This window comes from Phoenix dactylifera, chromosome 2 (genome assembly GCF_051530095.1).
Source record: "Phoenix dactylifera cultivar Ajwa chromosome 2, Ajwa_hap1_PhDact_Kaust_v1.1, whole genome shotgun sequence".
NCBI lineage: Eukaryota > Viridiplantae > Streptophyta > Magnoliopsida > Arecales > Arecaceae > Phoenix > Phoenix dactylifera.
Genome location: NC_143191.1, coordinates 7040810 through 7062295, shown reverse-complemented (window position 1 = coordinate 7062295; position 21486 = coordinate 7040810). Strand labels below are relative to the sequence as shown.

The following is a 21486-nucleotide window of genomic DNA, read 5'->3' as shown; positions in this document are numbered from 1 at the left end:
TGCTGTTTCACCTCTAATTCGCATCTACTATCAGCACAAAAATCCTCTTTTTTTTGGGTAAAAGCACAGCAATCATGTCGAGCCAGCAAAATATCAAGAATAAGATAAGCTGAACGCTCAGCCCAATTCTGGTTCCTGCCCGAATCCCGATTGTAGTAGATCAGCTATAAGAATAATAACCAAAAAAAAATAATATTTGAAACATTGAATGACGGGTCACCTTTGAGCTAAAAGCTTGTGAGCAAACCAAACTATCATTCGTTTGTTGTCCAAAATACTAGTAGTACTTGAAAAAGGTACAACACAGCCAACTCATATGCCAAAATAGGCAGAAAACTAAAAAACCACACCATCAGTTCAACACATAAGAAACCACATCCACGATTACTAGTTGGGTTACTGCTGGAAATAAAATGCATACAAACTGCTTTAGGAGTATATTAAGCTATGCTTCATGTCACCATCGCTCATCAGACTCCTTTGCACCACTGCCACACCAGTCCAGGGCATACAGGACGGCTCAACTTATATAATGATCAGCTACTTTCACTACTAAAAGCAGTGACATAACATTCTCTCAGCAGCTCAACCGATCAGAGAAATGTAACAGAGAGCAATCTAGCACCCAAACTGCTGTCTCAGGTTCATGCTAGTAGGATCCAATCCTGTTGAAGCTCTAGCTATGCTTAAAATTGCTGAACCAAGCAACCAACCAGGGACATTGATAACTAGAGATTTCTCTCCGCCCTATATGATCTTTGTTCACATTTGGAAGGCACAGAGCACACTCTGCAATAAGGAAAAAAAGCATAGTCAATGCTCTTGGTGTTGGTTACCATGGAGAGAAACAGGAGAAAGATCTTATAACACAAGGACATGATTAGTTACCAAAAAAACACATGGACATGATCAGAAAAATCAAATACTATTTACATTATAACAAGGAATTGTCCAGTCTAGTAATGCTATTTACATTATACACAAACATATGATGGCATAATGGCAAGCATGGTATTTCTGAGCATAGGCCTTCATCCCTCAGATGTACAAATCAACACTCTTTTCACCTTTGTTCTGGATTTTACTTTAATCAATACTGGTACTTGCCTACATAGTTGAATGTGCATAACATGCAACAAATTCCAGCATTCATTGAACACTAGTCTTACATTTTCTTTCTTCTTTTTTTTTTTTGATCAACTGCAACGAGATATCTTATTTTGGGTTAGTTAATTGCATATATACCAATATGAATTGAAGAACCATGCCCTTAAAGAGTTGTTCCTTAAAATGCATTCCATGTTTGAATGCACATAGCTTTTGCAACAAGATACTAAGGCTTTTTTTAAATCTGATCTGAACAAAATGCCAGGGAAAAGAAAAATGGCCTAATAAGTTAGGAAACTATAATTTGCATCACAATGAAATAATAATTTTGATCCACCTACATTACCCACAAACTTAAGCATGCCTGTTCAAAGTGTCCGTCGTATGTACTAAAAGTATGATATCCCAAGTCTGAGAACTTGGACAACCAGTGCTCAACTTGCACTCTTTGTTAATTCATTTATAGTCTAAGCAAAGGACATTTTAGACAATAGCAGGCCTAGCAACCAAAAGGGTAAAAGAATTTTTTTAGTCTTAGCAAAGGAGATTTTAAACGAGAGCTGGCCTAAAAAGAAAGCTAAAAACCAAAAAGGAAAAAGAAATGATAAGTTCACAAAAATGTTTTCCCAAACAAAAAAAAAAAAAAAAACACTTCCAGAAGCTTTATTCATGTCTATGACAAACACTGGATTCCTTAACCCTAGAACTATCTTCTATTTATTCCACCCTAATTAGAGAAAGGGACGGGGTGAAGAGCGAACACAATCAACATCTTTGAGCACACAACAAGTCACGAGTATAAGAACACCCTAACTATAACATACACACAGATAACAAAAGGAAATGTGTTCCTATCACCTACCTGAATATATGCAGCAGCAGCTTCTCTAAATGAATGCTTCAAGCCTCAACATTCCTTCCCTATTTGCTTCAGCTGCATATTCTCTGTCATTCCATTATATAAATAGTATACTTAACTGACCTATCAATTTCTGCTAACTTACAAACTAACATCACTTCCACTATGAAACTTCTCCAAGAGTTTCCATGCCCATTTTTCATTCATAACTCTTAGAGGTTAGTCATGCAGTTAGCAATTACTGCTCCAATTATTGACAGTTTAACTAACCAATCCTTGACCATTCAATATTCTTAATCCATTCGATGCAGATTTATCTATCATATTCGAAAAGCAAAGGGGTGGCTCTTGGCATTACCTCAGACAATTAATGAATATAAGTTTGCCAACCAGTTTAGTGAATCTTCCATGTTTACACTAGTGCTTTTACAACCCTTCCTCGGGGATAACCAGAACTGTAATATGCCAAGACTAAATCAACAACCAAATCTTGCAAAGGCTTGAAGATTACTGGGCCAATTGGCAATTATGGAAAAATGTTTCCACCTTAGAAGTCTCCTAGACTCGACTGCTCTCACTAAACTGAGAGAGAAATCCCTTGCATACACAATGTACTACTCAATTGTCCTAGAAGCCACTAGAAGTTATATGAAGAAGATCCCATATTAACTTCTTGTAAGTAAAGCAAATCAACTGTCTTTTCTACAAAATATTTTTCATATGGTGTTTTTTCCTTGTTTAAACACCATATATTCCATGCTTAGATATTTGTCTTTTATAATCATCACCAGCCCCCCTCCCCCTTCACCACCCCACCCCCACCCCCACCCCCACCCGGCCCCGAAAAAAGACCCCTTCCTCCTCTTCTCCACTCTATAATGTACATCCATGTCATTTCATCATTGTCCCCCTTTTCTCTTGATTGCACCTAGAGCATCTCTTCTTTTCAGATTGAGATTCATCCATTAAATGGTCCCTCATACCACTATTTAGAACCCCTAGTTAATAAAAACAAGTCTCGATGCCTGGTTCTGGAACTCCATGATATATAACCCCATATTCTTTTCTAACCAACATGACAACCTATATTCTTAGTCACTGGTTGACCCATAGCATTCGGTCATCATCCTTCACAGGAATGATTAAACTTCACCCATGTAGCCAGCTTCAAATGCCGTTTGCAGTTTTGTCTTTGCAGTCAGAGCAGCCTCTTCTGCATCAACAGCAACAGCTAAATCCGACGCATAAAATCTTCATTAGAAGCAATATCAATTTTTGCCACTAAACATTTTTATTTATGAAAAAAAGGAAAAAAAGTGAGAACATCCAAGAAATAGAGTGGTCCAAAAAAATGTGGCTGTAATGATGTAGCCATCCAATCACCAAAAATTGGAAAAATAAATTGCTCAAGAAGGCTAATCATCCTGGTGAGTAGTTCTTCCACCAAGTCAGGGAGTACAACGAAGCCACTGACTGCCCCTTGGTTCTATTTTTGATGCCACCAATACTCGCGTGTCCTCAACAATATAGCTAAATTAGATTATGATCTACGTTTTTCCAATTTAGCTCCGATAATTGGTGAGGCCTTGAACATAAAAACTCACCAAAGTTAACAGTAACACATACAAGTAGCTCAACCACATTGATCTATTCTAGCCAATGCCCATGACACCAGCACCTCCTTGCAAGAATCAACCCCTCTCTCCGATGGATATGACAGTTCTTATTGGACTCCAGCCTCTTAAGTATGGGTCGAGATAGAATTTCAATACTAGGTTCTCCAAACAATCATCTGAATATATTTTCTTTTTATATTTGAAACAAATGTTGGTTTCAACGTCTCACAATCATTTCATGACTAAAATGCATGGGAGCTTATTCTTACTGTAGTCTCAAAATATACAAAAATTGATTACCATATTCACCATCTTCTTTATACAAGCTAAATTTTCTGTTTCTTCAATAATCTCATAGTTTCCATTCACTAATAGCCATCTATGAGTAAATAAACCACTGGATTACATTATAAACCTAAAATGCAGTATGGATGTTAATAAAATCATAGTATTTAAAATGTTGTGTCAGTTAAAAGATTTTTGAATTTACAATATGTGACTCATTAAGATACTGGTCCAAACTCAATTAGAGTCCAACTACTGAATGATGAGTACATACCACAGCAAACTGAGAAATGAGACCGCATCACTAACCAATCATAAACGCATTCCAGGCTCTGATAATCAATTCAGATAACCATTTTATATACCATGAAGCTCAAATTTTATTTAAAGCAACTATATCAATGATCCATCCTGATATTATCATAAAAGACAAATTTGCTTGGCTCCAACCAACATGGCAAATCTAATAATTATACATTTTGCCAAAGCTATAGTTTGATTTGCTTGCACATTAACTTTGCTTTTATACTCGTCTAAAACAGAAGCGTTGCACATTAATTTGAAGTTTTGTCAAATTAATAACAAGTTACCAACTTAACAAGTACCAGCATTATCCCTATAAATAGAAATTCAAACAAAGAACCCAAAGATAATGGACAGATTGTTCTTCTGTATGCATAAATGCTATTATTTTCAGAAAGGACATTTCACCAATGTAAACTGTAGAACATAAATTTTGAAATGCAAATAAATAAACTAGGTCTGAGATTGCCAAGATGTGTAGTAGGTAGGGGGTCACAAGATAGAGTCACAGGGAAGAGATCTTGAGGGATGACCAACAGCAACTTCAAAGTTAAATAAAAGCAGCAGCAACTTTCTAAAGTAAGAAGCACAATAGACAGATAGAAATAGATGGTGAAATGCTTGTTTTATTTTCTTTCTTAACAGTGGCATGAATCTGGGTGATTGCAACCAATATTCACAATCTCAGTACCCAATCCCATGCCAGCACCATTTTGCCACTATGTCAGTATGCCCATTACAGGGGTTAATTGGACATACCGATACTTGGTACGCCTCTTGTACTGAGTATCGGATTAGCACCTATATGATATGTTATGCCCGGTACAAGATGGTATGCACCAATACTGAAAACCTTGATTGGAACAACTATAAAGAAAAGGGAGGCATGCTTCTGAGTTTTGGTTTCTTTTCACATTAATTCAATGTTCTACCAAGTTAGTACAATTGATGATGTAAAGCAAATCAGGTTAATATGCTCTAAATCTTGCTGTTCTCGTCAGTGCCAATATCTCCAGCGTATAAAAAACTTGCTTAACCCTGATCATATTATGGTTACTAAGTAACCATATTAGTTATCAACTTTTTGATAATCAGCACTGAAGGAAAAGAAATCTTCTTAAACATGGGGGAGAGTTAGAACTTTCATGCTTACCAATTTCAGGAGCAAGCACCTGTTATGTTCCCAATACCACCTTGTTCCCACTGAGATTTACCAACCACTGGAAGAGCTGCAAAAGTGGCGGCCCAAGTTGATAGGCTCAAGCTAGAGGCCACTCGCTGCAACAAATTCTCAACAGCCTGGAATACAAGTCCAATTGAGATGACTTTAACTTCTAATCTCAAATAAAAATGAAGCACAAGATAATATCACAACAGCAGGCAAAATCCCAACATTATAGTTCAGTAGAAATTAAATTATGCCACCGAACATTACCCTTTATCCTTTTGAATCACACAAAGAAATGGCTAGACCATAATGATTGTGCCTGATGCTGCTCTGGTAAAAGAGCAGACTGCTGACTTGCTTGGGGAAGCTGCTTTTCTGCATGCAACTTCAAATGCTCAAAGAGCTGGAAATCTTGCCACTTCTTCTCATATGCCATCTCGGGCTGAACAGTAGAAATCTGTTTCCCGGGAAAAGGAAAGCTAATAGCACCAGTAATACTGTTGCTATTACTAGCAGTAACTTGTGGATATATATGTGTAGAACGATTGATGGAATTTTCCATCCCCATACCACTGATTGATGATGTCTTATATCCATCTAGCCAGCTATAGTCATCCATCTGAGGCTGTTCTTCCTTGATAGTAAATTTAAAATTGGAGTCCTCCATTTGCTTAGCAGGGTTCTTGCTAAATCCAGGTGGTGGTCCAAAGTGCCTAGCAGGCCGGCTTACAGGGTTTTTCCTCTGAGCTGACAAAGATGCTGCAACTTTCATATCCACACCATCAGAATCTGCTTCCAAAGGCATTATGGAATCAACTTCTGCTGGTATAACAGCTTTGCCAGCATTTATATGAGCAGATAACAGACTGCTAGAGGTGGTATACAGATTGGAAGATGCAGAAAGTGATGGGGAAAATGCAGTAGGCTGCAAACTACTACGTCCATTTAGCAAACCTGGATTAGCACATATGTCATTTTCAGCAATGCTCAAAATCTTAAGCCTGCCCATGATAAATGACTCTTGCTCCGTAGACCACTTTGAAGTGTTTGGAGTAATATGCTGAGCAGGAGGCTGAGAAACACTGCACACAGTTACGGGTGGTTGCGAAATGCCATTTAGAGCAGCTGGCATCTGAATATTACTGAAAGCAGCAGTATTACTGAAAGCAGCAGAATATTGCAAACCACCATAAGTTGACTGATCACCTAAGGAAGAACTCTGTGCAGGCTGGATGTTTCCAAAAGCAGCTGCCTCTGGCATACTCATGTTGGTGTACTTTTCTGCAGCCATAGGCTTGAAAACAATTACTTCATCTTCTTCTTCTCCATCCACATATAGCTGCCCCCAAGATTGTTTGGCTTGTAGATTAGCTGTCGTTGACTGCATCGTTCCTGAATTTCCAACTGGACCTTCTACTTTGAAATCATCTAACTCAGATGCATCTAAATCTTCATATGCAGGTGGCTTTGTACCTATTACAAATTTCTTCAGTTTTGAGTCATAATAAATTTCCTGTTGACCTATCCGAACAACATTCATAAGAGCCCGGCCTGCTGCAAGAATCCTTTTTACACGAGCACTTTTCTCCTTGTTGCTCCCATCATTTTCAAGTAAATAATTGCTTGAGAAGTCTAAAATGAGCTGTGCTGGCGCCAAGGGTGAAAACCCTCTCAACTCAAAGTCCTCCCACAATGCAAGCATATTACCACTTTCCCCATCATCATACCAGACCATATCAAAAAAGCAGGTTTTATCCTCATCTTCGTCAGCAAACCCACTTAGCATTAGTTTGTTCATCAGTAATACAAACTGATTCCAAAAGAATGACCTTGCAGCAGCTTGCTTTTCTTCAATATCAGTGCCAGCTGCAATATCTGAATGGCATGCAAGCCACTCCATGAAAACCAAAATAGCTGGTAAAAGATAACTCGATGCAGCATTATGCAATTGTGTGCATCTTTTCAGGATATGTCCCACAAAATCAAAGGCAGCTGTAAATGCATTTTCAAGCAACACTGTACGTTGCAAAATTTCAGCATATGATTGCCCTTCAGACTCCCTCTTCGCATTATGAACTGAGAATATAAGAATGGCAATAAGCCTCACAATGACCAGTCCATTTCCAGCAGCATCTTGACCAAAACTTAGCTTCTCCTCGGGTCCAGAAGATAGCAGCTCAAGAAGATCACCGATGACCAAAGCAAATACTTCTCCAAAAGTTTCCAAGCTGTTAATTGCACCACATAAATGTTTAAGCAAGTAAAAAAATAGTATTAAACAAAATCTCACGATAGTAATCGTAATCAGAAAAAAAATATTTCAACTTTTTATGAATTTAGTGTTGAAAGTGAATCATGAATAAAAATACCTTGTCCGTGTGAAGAGGATGCCATTAAGTCGAATAAATCGAGTGGAGAAAGCTTTAAAAATGTCAGGGGTACTAAGTTCTCGTTCTTTTATGCGAGTGGTTTCGACTTTTGTCTCTTTAGCTGAAGGCCTGAAATCTCCTCGTCCTCTTCCCTTCCCAGTCCCTCGATTGGGCAATGCCCTAGCAGAAGAAACTCTGGAACTTCCAGGCAGCTGAGAACAATTTTGGCGGTTCTGCAAGAAATTGTTGCCAAAATCAGATATGCAACTGAGAAAATAAGACGCGTGAGAAAGTCAACAAGAGCAACACAAACACAAAAATGAAAACAGATTATCAGTTTCCTATGTAGATTGATAGAAACAATGAGATACCAAGCTTGTACAAGATTTCTGCATGTCATTACTGAACAATGCAAAAATGGAAGAATATGCCAAGATGGAATGATAAAGATGCCCAGGTCATATCCAGATGTGCAGTAACATTACATGGCATGCCAAAATTTTGCACTGTTAAACTTCGCAGCTGTTCTCAGTATTATTCAAGGATATTCACCTAAGCAAGTAGATGAGGCTATGAGCATTTCAGAAAGCAGCAATACAATCCGATGCTCGTGTTCTGTGCACAAGTTAGGTCCTCTGCAAGGTGGAAACAAGTTTCCTTTCCGAGCCTGTTAGCAAATCAGTCTCTGAGATTCACTCAGCACCAAATCATTACTTTTAAAAGTATGCTTATTTAAATGAAACTTAGTTTCCACTTCACAGCAGGATTAAACAGCACTGGCACACTGGATAATTTGACCAACTTTAAGATTCTTATTTAAATGTCAAAAAAGGTAAAAAAAACCAATGATATTTTGAAGCATTGAGCCACAGAACAGGAAGCATAAAAGGATTAGCTTAACAAGAATGCGCCCTTCCACCCTTCCTCTCCAATCACAATATATTGTTCAGTGTTCATAGATAAGAGTGTGTTCTCAAAAAAAAAATAAACAATAGAAATAGAAAACAAAAATCACATTGCTCCAGTTAGTACAGATACCAATACCTTTTCAAATGCAATAATCAAATTGTCCCTTGCTGTTAAGAAAGGACTATTCACTGCCAAGCTCCGAAAATACTGATAGAGTGAAAGCAAATCATCACCAGAATACGATGCAAGTATTGCAAGCTGGCATTCATGCATACAAAAACAACACAGTCAGAACTATAGGCAGACTAACATAAAATCTAGATCTACTGTATATAAAATCAAGAAAATATATAAAACACACCTGATGATGTGGATTGCCACTTGAAGGCCAAAGGGAAGCAGCCTGTCCATAGTAACCAGAAGCAACTGCATAATCTCGACCGACAGAGTCCCCTTCCCCATACAGTCCTTTGTAACGAGCAAGATCACCCAAATATATCAAACAGCGGTGACAAGAGATCAGCCCTTTCTTCATCTCAAAAGATTTTTTTTCATCTTTTGCCACTGTAATTTGGCTCTCAGGAGCATCAGAAAAATAATCCAGAGGCAAGCCATATTTTGTTCTGATTTTAAGTATTAAATCATGATAGAATCCAGTTGCCTCTGAAAGAAAACCTTTAAAAATAGCACGTATTTTCTTTATTCGATCAGGCTGAGCAGGACTTTTCCCAACTTGTAATGTGGTCGCTCCACCTGAGGATGCTGCGGTGTTAATGTGTGCTCGGAACTCCTCAATCCTCCTGTAGTGTAACTGCCATAAAGCATACTCTATCTCATGTTTTTCAGAGAATTCATGATCTTCAAGAATTATAGCCTCATAGTTTTCACGCATTTGAAGCCATGCATTAGGATCAGAAGGGACTTTCGACTTTGCTGACTTCCTCAGTCCATTCTCCAATTCAATATTCTGTGATAAAATGAAAAGTAAGAGTTTTGATGTTGTATACATTATACAAGGGTCAATCAAAGGATCAGTTATAAAATATTTATTCATTTTATCTACCTATGAGTAGAGCAAGTATAGTGACATAATATACACACAGATACAAATTCATAGGCATGTTACACTACCACTAAAGGTAGGAAGCATTAGATATGCACACATTCAGATCTACCTCTAAAAAGAGAATTGACTGGGTATATGTAAAGAAACAGTAGTGTAAAAGCAAAAAGGGACAGAATAATCAAGTTCCCAGTTAGCATAAGCCTAACTGAAATCATGGAAATCTAGATTATAGCTTTGATAAAAGCCAGTGCAGCAAAATAACCGCAGTCGTAGTAAGAGCATTTCAGGTGCAAGTAAAATTTCAGAAATGTTTCAATGACACGTGTGCAACATTGATCCAGTATTGGTAAAACGTTTCCATGATGCCAACAGTTATTGGCTGATATAATGTTGTTGCCATATAAGAGGTGATGCCTACATTCAAATCCACAAAACAGATCCTTATGCATCCACAAGTTGAAACATAGCAGCATTTTAGTCATTGGAAAAAAAACCATCAAACACAGCATGAACTATCTAAACAATTTATCTGATACATAATATTTCAATTTATTTGCATGCTTATAACCTATGCTTTACATGTTAAATTCATCATTAGACACACATTCAAATAAAACTTGTACATACATGCAACATTGAATCAAAGACCCCAAATCTTGTTATTTGGTACAAGAGAGAGATGGAGGGAGAGAGAGGGGGTGAGAGAGAGAGAGAGAGGGGGGTGAGAGAGAGAGAAATTGCTACAAGCACAGATCATAGAAAAAATATAAGAGGTTCTAGATAGGGGCTTGAGAATGAAGGCAAGTCTCCATATTCATCGCTTCACAATTAAATACTCAAGCTAAGGTATATGGCAACTTGCTGGACGTGGCAGTATAGCACAAGCAAGATGAACATGCATCAGAAACTGACAGAGCATCCATGGATCCAGGCACAAGTACTTGACAAGATAGAGCGTGCATAAAATCCCACGCTTCTTCATTCCACTAAAACCATGGCATCTAGTTTTGCGAAAACACTTCAATCAAGACTGCAGAACTTGCCACTCTTCTTCCTCCCCCTAAAATCATGGCACCTAGTCCTGAGAGAAAATCAAGTTTGTAGGCCTTCTTGAACATTACAACAAATGTAATAGAGCACAAGCCAAAAAGGACAGCGACAAAAAAGATTGACCCATTGCCAAAGTCATTACTAGTTACATATCACTAAAGCCATTGAATTCAGAGAAGGGTTAAACAATTTTGGATGCCACAAGGCAAAATTCCATAATGAGGTTACTGAATTGATGCCTTAATTCATATATTCAATCCAAAAAATAATAGGAAAGACCCTCGAAGATCTCAAGTAACACTTGAATCCATATTTCCAATCAAAAGGTGCCTTCTTGACATTTACTACACTATTATGACTTTAAACATTAAACAAAGAAACAATGTGGATCAGACTTTGTCAGCCCCTCTATTGTAACAATTATCAACCTTTTCAGATCTAAAATAGCTAAATAATCAGAAGCAAAAGTAGAAGTAATTTCTCAATAGGGGAGATGCCAAAATCAAGCTTCTCCCAATAATGCCAACCCACAGAGCCAACAAATTAATTCATTACGCTTCATGGAAAGAAATAAAGGCAAAAACTCCTCATGGAACACTCCCAGCATTCATAAATCATGTAACTGCATCATGGACTGATTGCAGGTGATATGGCGATCATGCCTTGCAAATAAGAAATGTTACACAACAATGAAAAAAAAAATACATAGTTTGTGTGCAGATTCTAGGTTTAATTGGTCCACTTTATCTAAGTTAAATTGCCTGTCCAGCAAATTGTTTATTGTTATTGACCTAGACTAAGCATCTGAGCCTCGTGATTAATTGAAGCAGAGACAGTATCGCGCATTTAGCATCAAAGCCAGTGTACCACCACGTGACAAACTCCCATATTAATGGTAGATTAAACTAGTAAAAAAATTCTGAGAACACTGATATAATATCATCCACTTCACTGAATGGCAGCAAAGAAGATGCTTCCCCATGAAAGATTCCTCAGCTGAGGATTTGCTCACCTGGAATAGATGATTGCTGCCTCATGTTATAAGATAAGGCTATGACCAACTTCTTATCCATCATCACTTTGTTAAAAAAAACATATGTTCAGTTTCGTACTTTTTCAAATTAAATTACTGGGTTCAAATTAGAATTCCCAATAGCTCACTCCGCCATGGTATACAAGAACTTCAAATTCTATTTGACATCTTCCAACCACTTGTTAAACTAGCAGGCCCACAAACAAAGAGATTTTCCACGATGTATATCAATCTCCTCACATCATTGGAGGATAAAAATATCACTAACAAAAGACTTTTTTGCCAAACTACTCAAAAAAATGTTGAATTGTAAAAGAAGTGAAACACTGGGAATAGTTCCTCGCACCAAAGAGAAAAAATGAAATTCTAGGAAGAGTCTCTGCCTATCAATTAAAATACTTGAGAACATAATGGACATAGTTTGGAAAAAGCTAGATGGTAATGCTCATGGAAGATCACAAAGGGTAACAGCCTCACTAGCTAATCTATCTCTAGGTCCCAATTTTGATTTATTCAGTGTAATTCAATACACTGCTTTTACCAGGTCGAGGATATCCATTTCTTAGTAACAAAATCTCAAATGATTAACAAAATTCATGTTATTGCATGCTGTAAAAGCTAACAAGAGTGCAAGCAAACTTATGGTTGTTTCCCATGGCACCTATTATTTCAGGTGTTCATCAAGAGTACATTTATATACTATATACCATAAGCATAACATCACAACCCAATTTGTTCCTCTTTTACAAATGTACATTTTCCTGAACTTGCTTTCAGTCACATTCCTTCTTCTTCTTTTTTTGGCTATTAACTTTTCCCTTCATTCTCCTTTCCTTTTTTTTTCTCCATAAATTATCTTTAATAATGCCCTTTTTTTCAAGAAACTGGAACCAGAAACTCAAATTGAACTAGAAGTTCAGATCAAAAACAGAAAAGTGATATGTTGTTCCAGAATTATAACCTGATGTAAAATAAGACCACTTTAAAAAAAAATAACTCTAAGAAACATTTTGAGCATCTATTCAAAAATGATAAGGTTGATCATTCTTTCCAAATCTGAAGTCTAGCTTTAAAATTTACACCAAAAAGAAAAAAAAAAGACACAAATCTTCCCTCAACCAAAGATTTTTATAATGATCACTGGCGATAAATCATAAGCATTTGCCAGTCATAAAACTAATAAAAATTGGTAAGCCTGACAATCAGCATATGAAGAATGAAATGAACTATGGAAAGGATACCATAAAAAATGAAGGAGATACCTTGTTGTAAAGGCTCAGTACACGCTCCCGTGACGAGGGAGCAGATGAGTTATTCATTGGTACAGTCATCATCCATCGCATGTGCGGCACAAACACTTCCCCTGTGGAAGATACAACTTTTAGATACAGACGCTATACAAAAATCAACCAGAAAACATAAAATCTAAGAAGGGAAACAAAATGACAGAAACACATTAATAAAAAGCAAGCAGCAACATATGAGGTAATCGAGAATAAAATAAACTCCACCAATCTTTCCAGCATAATAATTATTTCCCCACTATAATAATAAGTCGTAGAAAAAAAGCAATGGAGACTGATCCCATCACATTTACGGATGCCAAGAACAAAGATCTACATGATGATCTTCCCCCGACAAGAATCTAATCGACACGAAAGTGCATGTAACTCAAATTCTCAACAAAATTTTCCCCAAACCCTAACCCTAATTCACAAGCCTCAGCCATGCCGCCGCAAGGACAAGCCAAAAAGAACGGGAAAAAGAACCCTAAAAACCAAATTGCAACCACAACGAGAGACCAAATCTATGAATCAACTCTCTCCAATAAACAATCTCTTGGGATCAACAACCGATCCCAAACTACGTCGATCCCCAGAACCCCTAAAAACCAAAAACAACGGCGAAGCTGATCCGATTTCCCTCGACCGATCAAGAATTAGCAAACAAGGACCGTAAAAGGAAGCAAAAATTAGAAAAAAAACAAGGGAGAAAGGATTACCTGCTCCCCAAGAAGGGAAGGAGATGGAAACAACGAGAGAGCGAGAGAGAGACGAGAGGCGACGGCTTCGCTCGGCGTTAAACAAGGTCGGTGGGACATAAGAGAACCCCCTCTTCTAAATAATTTTTTTTTGTTATTATTTTTAAAAAAAAGAACTTTAGTTTATAAAAAAATTTGACAAAAGGCGAACTTGCCCTCTATTCTACACCCACAAACCCATGATGACGTGGCTCTTAAAGAATGGCCTAACATAAATGGACCCACTTAAAATAACCACTATTCAGCTGCCACGTATCACCAAGCGTCACAATACCATGGCGGTCCGCTTGTAATGATTTTTCTTTATTTCCGCATAAATATTGTATGCGGCATCTTAATGACCGTCCAGATATACCAAAGGATTCATCCGTGTTGTTCATTCTCTAGAGTACCGTCCAAGGAAGTGACGGCTGACGCCCGTGCCGACTCCCTCAAGTCGACGGCGAATGATGTGGTCGCATAGACTAAGGATTGCGACTTTGCGCAAGTTTGGAAAGTAACGGAGTAACTAGACTCCGTTTGTGAACAGGGAGCCACATCATTCCTTGATTCAAGACGTCACTTTCTTCACGATTGGGAAACTGTTAATGTTAAGTTGTATATTTTGGTGAAGATATCTAATGGACTTTGGGTGTACTCCTGAAAAAAAAGATAAAGTATGCAGGGTTTGTTAATCCTTATTTGATGATATTAAGGTAGACTAAGTAGGCATATTTTATCATTGCCCAGTTAATCAATATTGACTTGTGCAATGCATTTAATTTATCCAAGAGGGAGAAAACATTCCTTTTTTTTTTGGTACAATCCTCTTTTATTCATAGTGCCAAAAAAATATTTGAATTATATTTACTTTTTTATTTCATGTTATATATTTTTAATTATTTTTAGAGAGTAGAATATAAGGACGTATTTGTATTGAGAAATGGTGAAAAATAAAATATAAAAATAATAAAATATTACATTTGATGGATCTTCCACAAATTCCATCCTACTACTAGCCATAATTCCATATATCAATTAATCTTTAAATATAAACTTTTATACATGCTTATAACACAGGCTTTGGAGAGTAGTCTCATGTGATAGAACTTTGAGACTTTCAAAGATCAAAATAACCATATGCCATTCACGTGAAAAGAACCATAAAATTCTTCAAGCAAATTATTGATTACTACTATCTCCATTTAGTAAATGCACTCTCATATATATATATATATATATATATATTATTGAATAGAAATGTAATGTAAAGCCACTTTATTCATAACCAAATAATATTAGATAACAAATTGATGCGGCAAGAAGAGATTTCACAATCCACTTAGGGGGCATTAAGTCAATTGGTATTTCTTAGGCGTAATTCGAATAATGTGAGCCATACATAGAGTAGTGTAATGCAATATTTTCTCTTTTTTTTTGATTGTAGAAGGCATGTCGATACATATAAAGTGCTTTATGTTGAGAAGCTCAAGAAATTCAAAGGCATGATCAAAATAATTTGTATTATAATACCAAAGTAGTAGAGATAGTTGTATAGCCACATCTGTTTGAACGTTTAAAATTTTAGATCTATTAAATTGCAAGGTTTATTTCCCACCATAGAAACTAGAAACACAAGCTACTAAACTAAAACAAATGTTTCCAGATTAATAGCCAAACAGAAAAGAGCAACCCTATAGTGCTTTTGCTTGCAGCTAGAGATGTAAATAAGCCGAACAACTCGCGAGTTACTCAAGCTCGACTAGGGTTCAAACTCCACTCAACTCGATTGAGCTCATGTTGAGCTTCAGTAGCTTGAATAGTTTTTTAAATCGACTTCGAGGAACAAATACTCGACTCGGAAACTCGTGAACATAGTCAAATATATATATGTATCCATGCGTATATGTATATAATATTATATTTTATTTATAATACATATTATTAATTCAGTATTTGAAAATATAATTTAATCTAATCTAACTACTAACTTTTAACTATATTTTTTTAATTATGATCGAGGCTTGAACTCGAGCTCGAGCATCGCTCAATTTATATTCGAATCAAATCAAGTCGATCTTGACTATTGTTTTTTTGATCGAATCGAGTTCGAGCTAGAATTTTAAGGTTAGATCGATCTCGAATCAAATTTTGAATCCGAGTATTTTGAATTGAGTCAAGGTCGAGCCTTTAGCTACTCGACTTGGCTTGGCTCGATATATGTCATTAATGCCAGATCACCTGCCATTGATTTTTTCTAGATATCTGGCATGTTATTGAATGATGTATGATTAAAGATCTTCATTAATGTGTATAAATTGAAACCTGTTTTCTTGTAAACTTGTATTGGAATCATTTTGTTAAAACCGATCACTTTCAGTTAAATTCCAATAAAAGCAGAGTAAATTTGATGGATATTACCATATAGCTCTGGTAGGAAGCATACATATTTGAATGACAAACTAGAAAATCTACACAATGGCCTGGAGGGTTCTGTCAGAGCTTTCTTCAGCAAAGGATACCCTATCGACAACTACAAGGTTAGGATGTCACAGCTTCGATTGGCTGTAGAAAAAAGATGGCAAGAAATCAATAGTAACTAGAATTATGATGAATTCCCATGTACTTCTAAGTTGCATCCTGACGGCATTACTTCTTCTTTAATTCGGGGGAAAAAAAAAAAAGGAAGCTGGGGCTCACTTTGACCGCCATGGTCAATGGAAATGAGCTGCTCATAATTTGAGATTGGAGAGAAAAAAAAAAGAGTTAACATCCTGGCATGATAAGGTCATCCTTCTAGTTCAGTATTTTCATTTTCAAATTTTTTTGCATGAATACATTTCTAAATATCGATTTTTGCATTAATACCCTCCCAATTTGATATTTACATGTATATCCTCATAAAACACTTGTTTTGCTATTCTACCTTTTTTTTTATTCTTTTTTTTGCATATGTACCCACACCATCTAACATCATTAAAAAAATAGCGATTTCAAATTAAAATGACTAAAATATCCTCAATAGGTAGATGTGCAAAAAGAAACATTCATAAGTCCACCATGATGGGGGCAAAAAAGTAATTTTAAAATTTTATTTTATTTTATTTAGAATAAATATGGTTTTTATTAACGGTGTTAGAAAAATCGTTATATTAGAGATATTTGTGCAAAAACAGCGTTTTATGAGGGCACAAAAATAAATATAAATTTTAAAAGGGTACTCATGCAAATTTAAATTTTGAGAAGGGTATTCATGCAAAAAATATCTATATATATTCTTCATTTTAATCAAAAAATAGACCCCCAATTTAAATGTTAAGTGATTGCCTAAGAATGCTGCTGGAAGAAATAATACACTAACCTTCCTATGATGACAAAGGTTTGCCTTGGTGTAGCCAAAAAAAATTCTTAACCCATACATTTGCAAGTTGTGTTAGTGTATGATCTTCATCAAGTTGTTGCATAATTCTTAGTTGTTTCACAGCATGATGGGACCTGTACATCTTTTCGGTGTATTTGAGCATTCAAACAATGCCTGCAAACAAGGAGTATGCTCAACTCATAGAAGCTTAAGAATTGCTTAGAGGCAAGAATCTTGATGCATGGGAGACTGTAAGTAGTTGTCAGTTGCATTTGTCTCAAAACTTCTCTTTGGATCCTTTATTTTCCATGTCATATTATATTTTGCATGTCCTCTTTAACAGAAAATGATGATTGTGAATTTATCCATGGTATTCCAACCTTCTAACGCAGTGCATCATTTATAAAATATAAAATGAAATAGAACAACACTGCAAAATATTTATATATTAATACATGCCATAAAGAAGGTGCGGCATTCAGAGATGATTATAAGTGGGGGATAGAATATCTGATTAACGCAAGCTATGATTATAAGAAAAATAATCATGTGAACAAGTATAGGAGTATTTCTGAAGTATGGCTAGGCAGAAAAATATGTTGCTTTAGCCACGTCAGAAGTACATAATTCCCACGCAAGTCATGTCATCACTATAAGGAAGAGCTGCATGCAACCATTACCTTGTCAATGCATTAATCAATTTTATCTAACGTTGAGGCACTATGAGTGCTACTGATGAAAACAAATCATATTATCAATTTTAATATGAATTAGATGCAAACCAATGTTAAAAACGCGACTAGTCTTGTTTGCTCTTTGCCATCTTTTTTAAAGAAATTATCGGGAGATAAATAAAGTTGTTGATTAGGTTGTCTTTTCTACTGCATAATATTCAGGAGGAGTCTTTTCAAAGAATCACTGCGTTTGTTTTTTCCCTCTTAGTCAACTTTTTTTTTAAAAAAACTTTATTAGTTATACTTATACACAACCAGTAGCCGTTGTATATAAAAAAAAAAACTATAAATGAAAAGTCATGACTTTTCATGAGAGATCTTCTTCCGTGGGCAATAAAAATTTAAAAAATAGTCATACTTTGGCATCCTTTTCATTAATGGCCAAATATTCTAAATCAAGAAAAAGGATATTCAAGCAAATATGACAACAATTTACTGTCGCATTCATAAGAAGCCACATTCTGTGATGTATGGGAAGGTATTGATCAGTTCACAAAGCCGCGTCTTTTGAAGCATGCAACTAAACCGCCGCATGTTCAGAGCAGCGAGAGCCACGTTTTAATGATGCATGAAAAGAAATTGCCAGATGTACAAAACAGCAAGAGCCACGTTTTCTGGTACATGGACGGAAATTGACGCGTGTACAAAGTAGTGACCGACTCTATTCTAATGAGTACTTATAATTAAGAGGACATATTTCAAGAGAACATAAAAAGAACATGAAAAAAAAAAATTAAAGAGGGTCGGTAGAAGTGCAATACAAGGAGTAAAGTTTGCAACACAGGGATTTCCCAGAAGCCGCCCATTCCAAAAAATACTCTCACCCAAGCATGCCAAACTGTGTATTTCCAACAGGATCTCGGTATGATTGTGCCCAACCAATTTTATATGTTTTCCATATATTTAATTTCATTTCAGATTTTAAGCATGAAGGTAAGATTGGTCATATTGAAAGATTGTGCAGTTTTTTTTTTTTTTTTTTTTGAATGAAACAATTTGCACTCCTAACCATCAAATTTTATTATAATTTATGGACATCTTTGATTGTTTTGCCTCAATTTCCGTTTTTCTTTTTTTTTAAAAAAAAGATATACTTATTTTGTTTTTTTTAAAAAAAAATGTAAGCATGTTTGATATGATATTATAGTATTATAGTCAACTATTTTAAAATTATATTAGCTCTTTACTACACTAGATGGAGAAATAGTGAAAATGATGAGAGGAGAGGGGGACAAGAAGATAGGAGGGGTGAGATAATAGCGATGGCAAAGATCAATGACAAGGATGATAGCAGTAGTGATGATAGAGAGGAAAGTATGAATCAAAAGGGTATGAAGAAATGGGTTAGGATTTAGGGTTCCAAGAAAGAAAGAGTGAAAAGAGTGGAGGGCAGAGAGAAGGAGGAGGAGATAGAGGCGATGGCAATTTGGGCTATAGCAGCAGCAATAGTGATAATTAAAAGTTTAGACTGGGATAATGTGGAGAAAAGTATCAGAATCTTATTGTTGTTGAGAGAGAAGGAATATAGAAGAGAAAGGAAGGGCGGCTGTGGCAATCACGACACTAATTACGACAATGGTAATGGTGAGAAGGGCAGAGATCTAAAAGATGAAAAAACAGATTGCAGAATTGCAAGGAAAGAGCTTCACCTCTCTAGCTGATTTTTTGTTTTTTTTAAAAAAATAAAAAATAAAACAATTTTGGTTTATTTTCTAAAAATTCATGAAAACCTATTTCAAAAACAGAAACATTAAAATAGCAATGCCAAGCTCATTTTTTTAGTTCAAATGGTAGACATTTGTCTCAGGTTTCATATTTCATATTTTTATTTTTAAAATAAAAAATAGAAAAACAAAACAATGTTAAGAATTTTCAGTGCTTCTCATTTATGAAAATTGTGAGAAACGGCCGGTGAAGAAATATCTCGAATTATGAGCAAGATGCCTGGCTTGGCACCAAGGCCTTCTAATGCTTAATCCTTTGGAGTGTTTTTAGGCTTTATTGTTCATGACATTTGAAGTGCTAAAAGTGCACGAGAGTTATCCAAATTGGACAAATGACAAATGTACAAAAAGCGTGGTGATATCCCTCTTTGATATTTTTTCCCCTTCTTTTTAACATATAGGAAATTGAGTTAGCATTGAAATTTACCATATAAACTTATATTACTAATCAATTAAAAGGAGTCATGTGGAGCAATACGTTCATGTATTATATCAGTCTTTCTATAAATGGGGCCTGTAATGGAGTTGAACTCGAGTTTTGGAGGTGCACTCCCTGGAGTTTGCATGATACAGAGAAGATAGAAGCATCCTCATCACCCAGGAGTCGTTCTTCAATTTCCTAAAGAACAGTCGAAGAACCAAAACAGGAAAAGAAGAGGAACAATTTGGAAATTTGGAGCAGCAGCCAGCAAGTTACTCCCAAATGTAAATTATTTTCTTGAGCTCAAGAAATGGCTGAGCTTTGTAACTCACTCTCCACCACTTGCAATGTTATCATGGTCAAGAACATCAGCCAGAGATAACATTCACATGTAAATTAAAATCATGAGAATAGTTGAGAAGAAAATTTATCAAGGTGATTCCCATCACACTTTGTATACAGAATTGTAAGAACCCTAATTAAATAAAAATATGATCTGGTGCTTGCAGTACTTCATCTCAAGAGAACATGAGATTCAGTCAAAACACTGTTGCAAAGATAATTTAGCTCTCCCTGTATTAGCAGAGATGTGACCCCATTCCATTGGAATACATTGCTCACATGAAACAGACAACATGTAATTGGAGCAATCTGCCCCTTCGAGTCCGGGTCAGCATGATTAATAAATTTGAAGAAACAAGAACTGGAAAAAAATACGAATCCTTATGAAGTTAGATGGCGCTGCTGTTGGCAGCATCTGGACATTACTTTGCAAAACATGCATTCGCATAGGGATGAAACAAATTATGGCTTTGTAAATCAACCATTGCTCTTTTCACTTATGCAGTTCTCTCTTGGTTGGGAATTTGTTGACAATGCATATATCAAGTATTAACAAAAATAAATCACAAATACATAAAAGTATCTTGCCTGAATTTAAAACTACATTCAAGAGTTGCAGACCATCAAATTTTTGTAGGGAACACCTTCATGACGGATATAAGAAGGCCCTTAATCATCACCTCAAATAAGTTTCAATTTTACTAGACCTGAAAAATCTTATACAAAAAGTCCTGACATCAGTTTTTCTAATCATGCATTTAAGCGAAAAGCATTTCTGATGCATGAAGGGCAGCAACATACTTTATAAATAATTGTCTATCAGGGTAAATCTAAAAATACTCCTGTCAGCTGTCATCACAAGTGTCTACTCCCAGGCAGGCATGTTAGTCATGAAAATGACATCCTGTGAGAAAAAACTTAAAAACCCCAGTCACCAGATAAAGAAAAGGCAGATGAGACTAGACTGTCTCTCTATTTACGCCTTGTTGTTATGTTGCCAAATGACCAGTAAAAGTTTCTACACTTTGAATTCTAAGAGGTCATGTAGTGTGTCTGTGTGCATAGGTTACAAATGTAGTATAAAATATTAGGCAGCAATAGACTGCAAAGCATGTTAAC

General features: G+C 36.1%; 1 protein-coding gene across 2 annotated transcripts; it reads right to left on the bottom strand.

Annotated features, from left to right (window-relative positions):
* Positions 1–221: 221 nt before the first annotated feature.
* On the bottom strand, positions 222–13905 carry LOC103710836 (nonsense-mediated mRNA decay factor SMG7-like). 2 transcript variants are annotated; one of them, XM_088715156.2, is made up of 9 exons: positions 13768–13884; positions 13028–13128; positions 10624–10763; positions 8978–9583; positions 8752–8874; positions 7708–7940; positions 5606–7566; positions 5324–5469; positions 222–789 (listed from the first exon to the last, which is right to left on the bottom strand). In XM_088715156.2, the coding sequence occupies exons 3-7, from the start codon at positions 10642–10644 to the stop codon at positions 5622–5624; spliced, it is 2928 nt and encodes a 975-aa protein (XP_088571282.2). In that variant the 5' UTR covers positions 10645–10763; positions 13028–13128; positions 13768–13884; the 3' UTR covers positions 222–789; positions 5324–5469; positions 5606–5621. The 2 variants fall into 2 exon arrangements, with proteins under 2 accessions (XP_088571282.2, XP_008794961.4); XM_008796739.6 differs by lacking the exon at positions 10624–10763 and having other exon boundaries at positions 13768–13905.
* Between the last annotated feature and the right edge of the window lie 7581 nt (positions 13906–21486).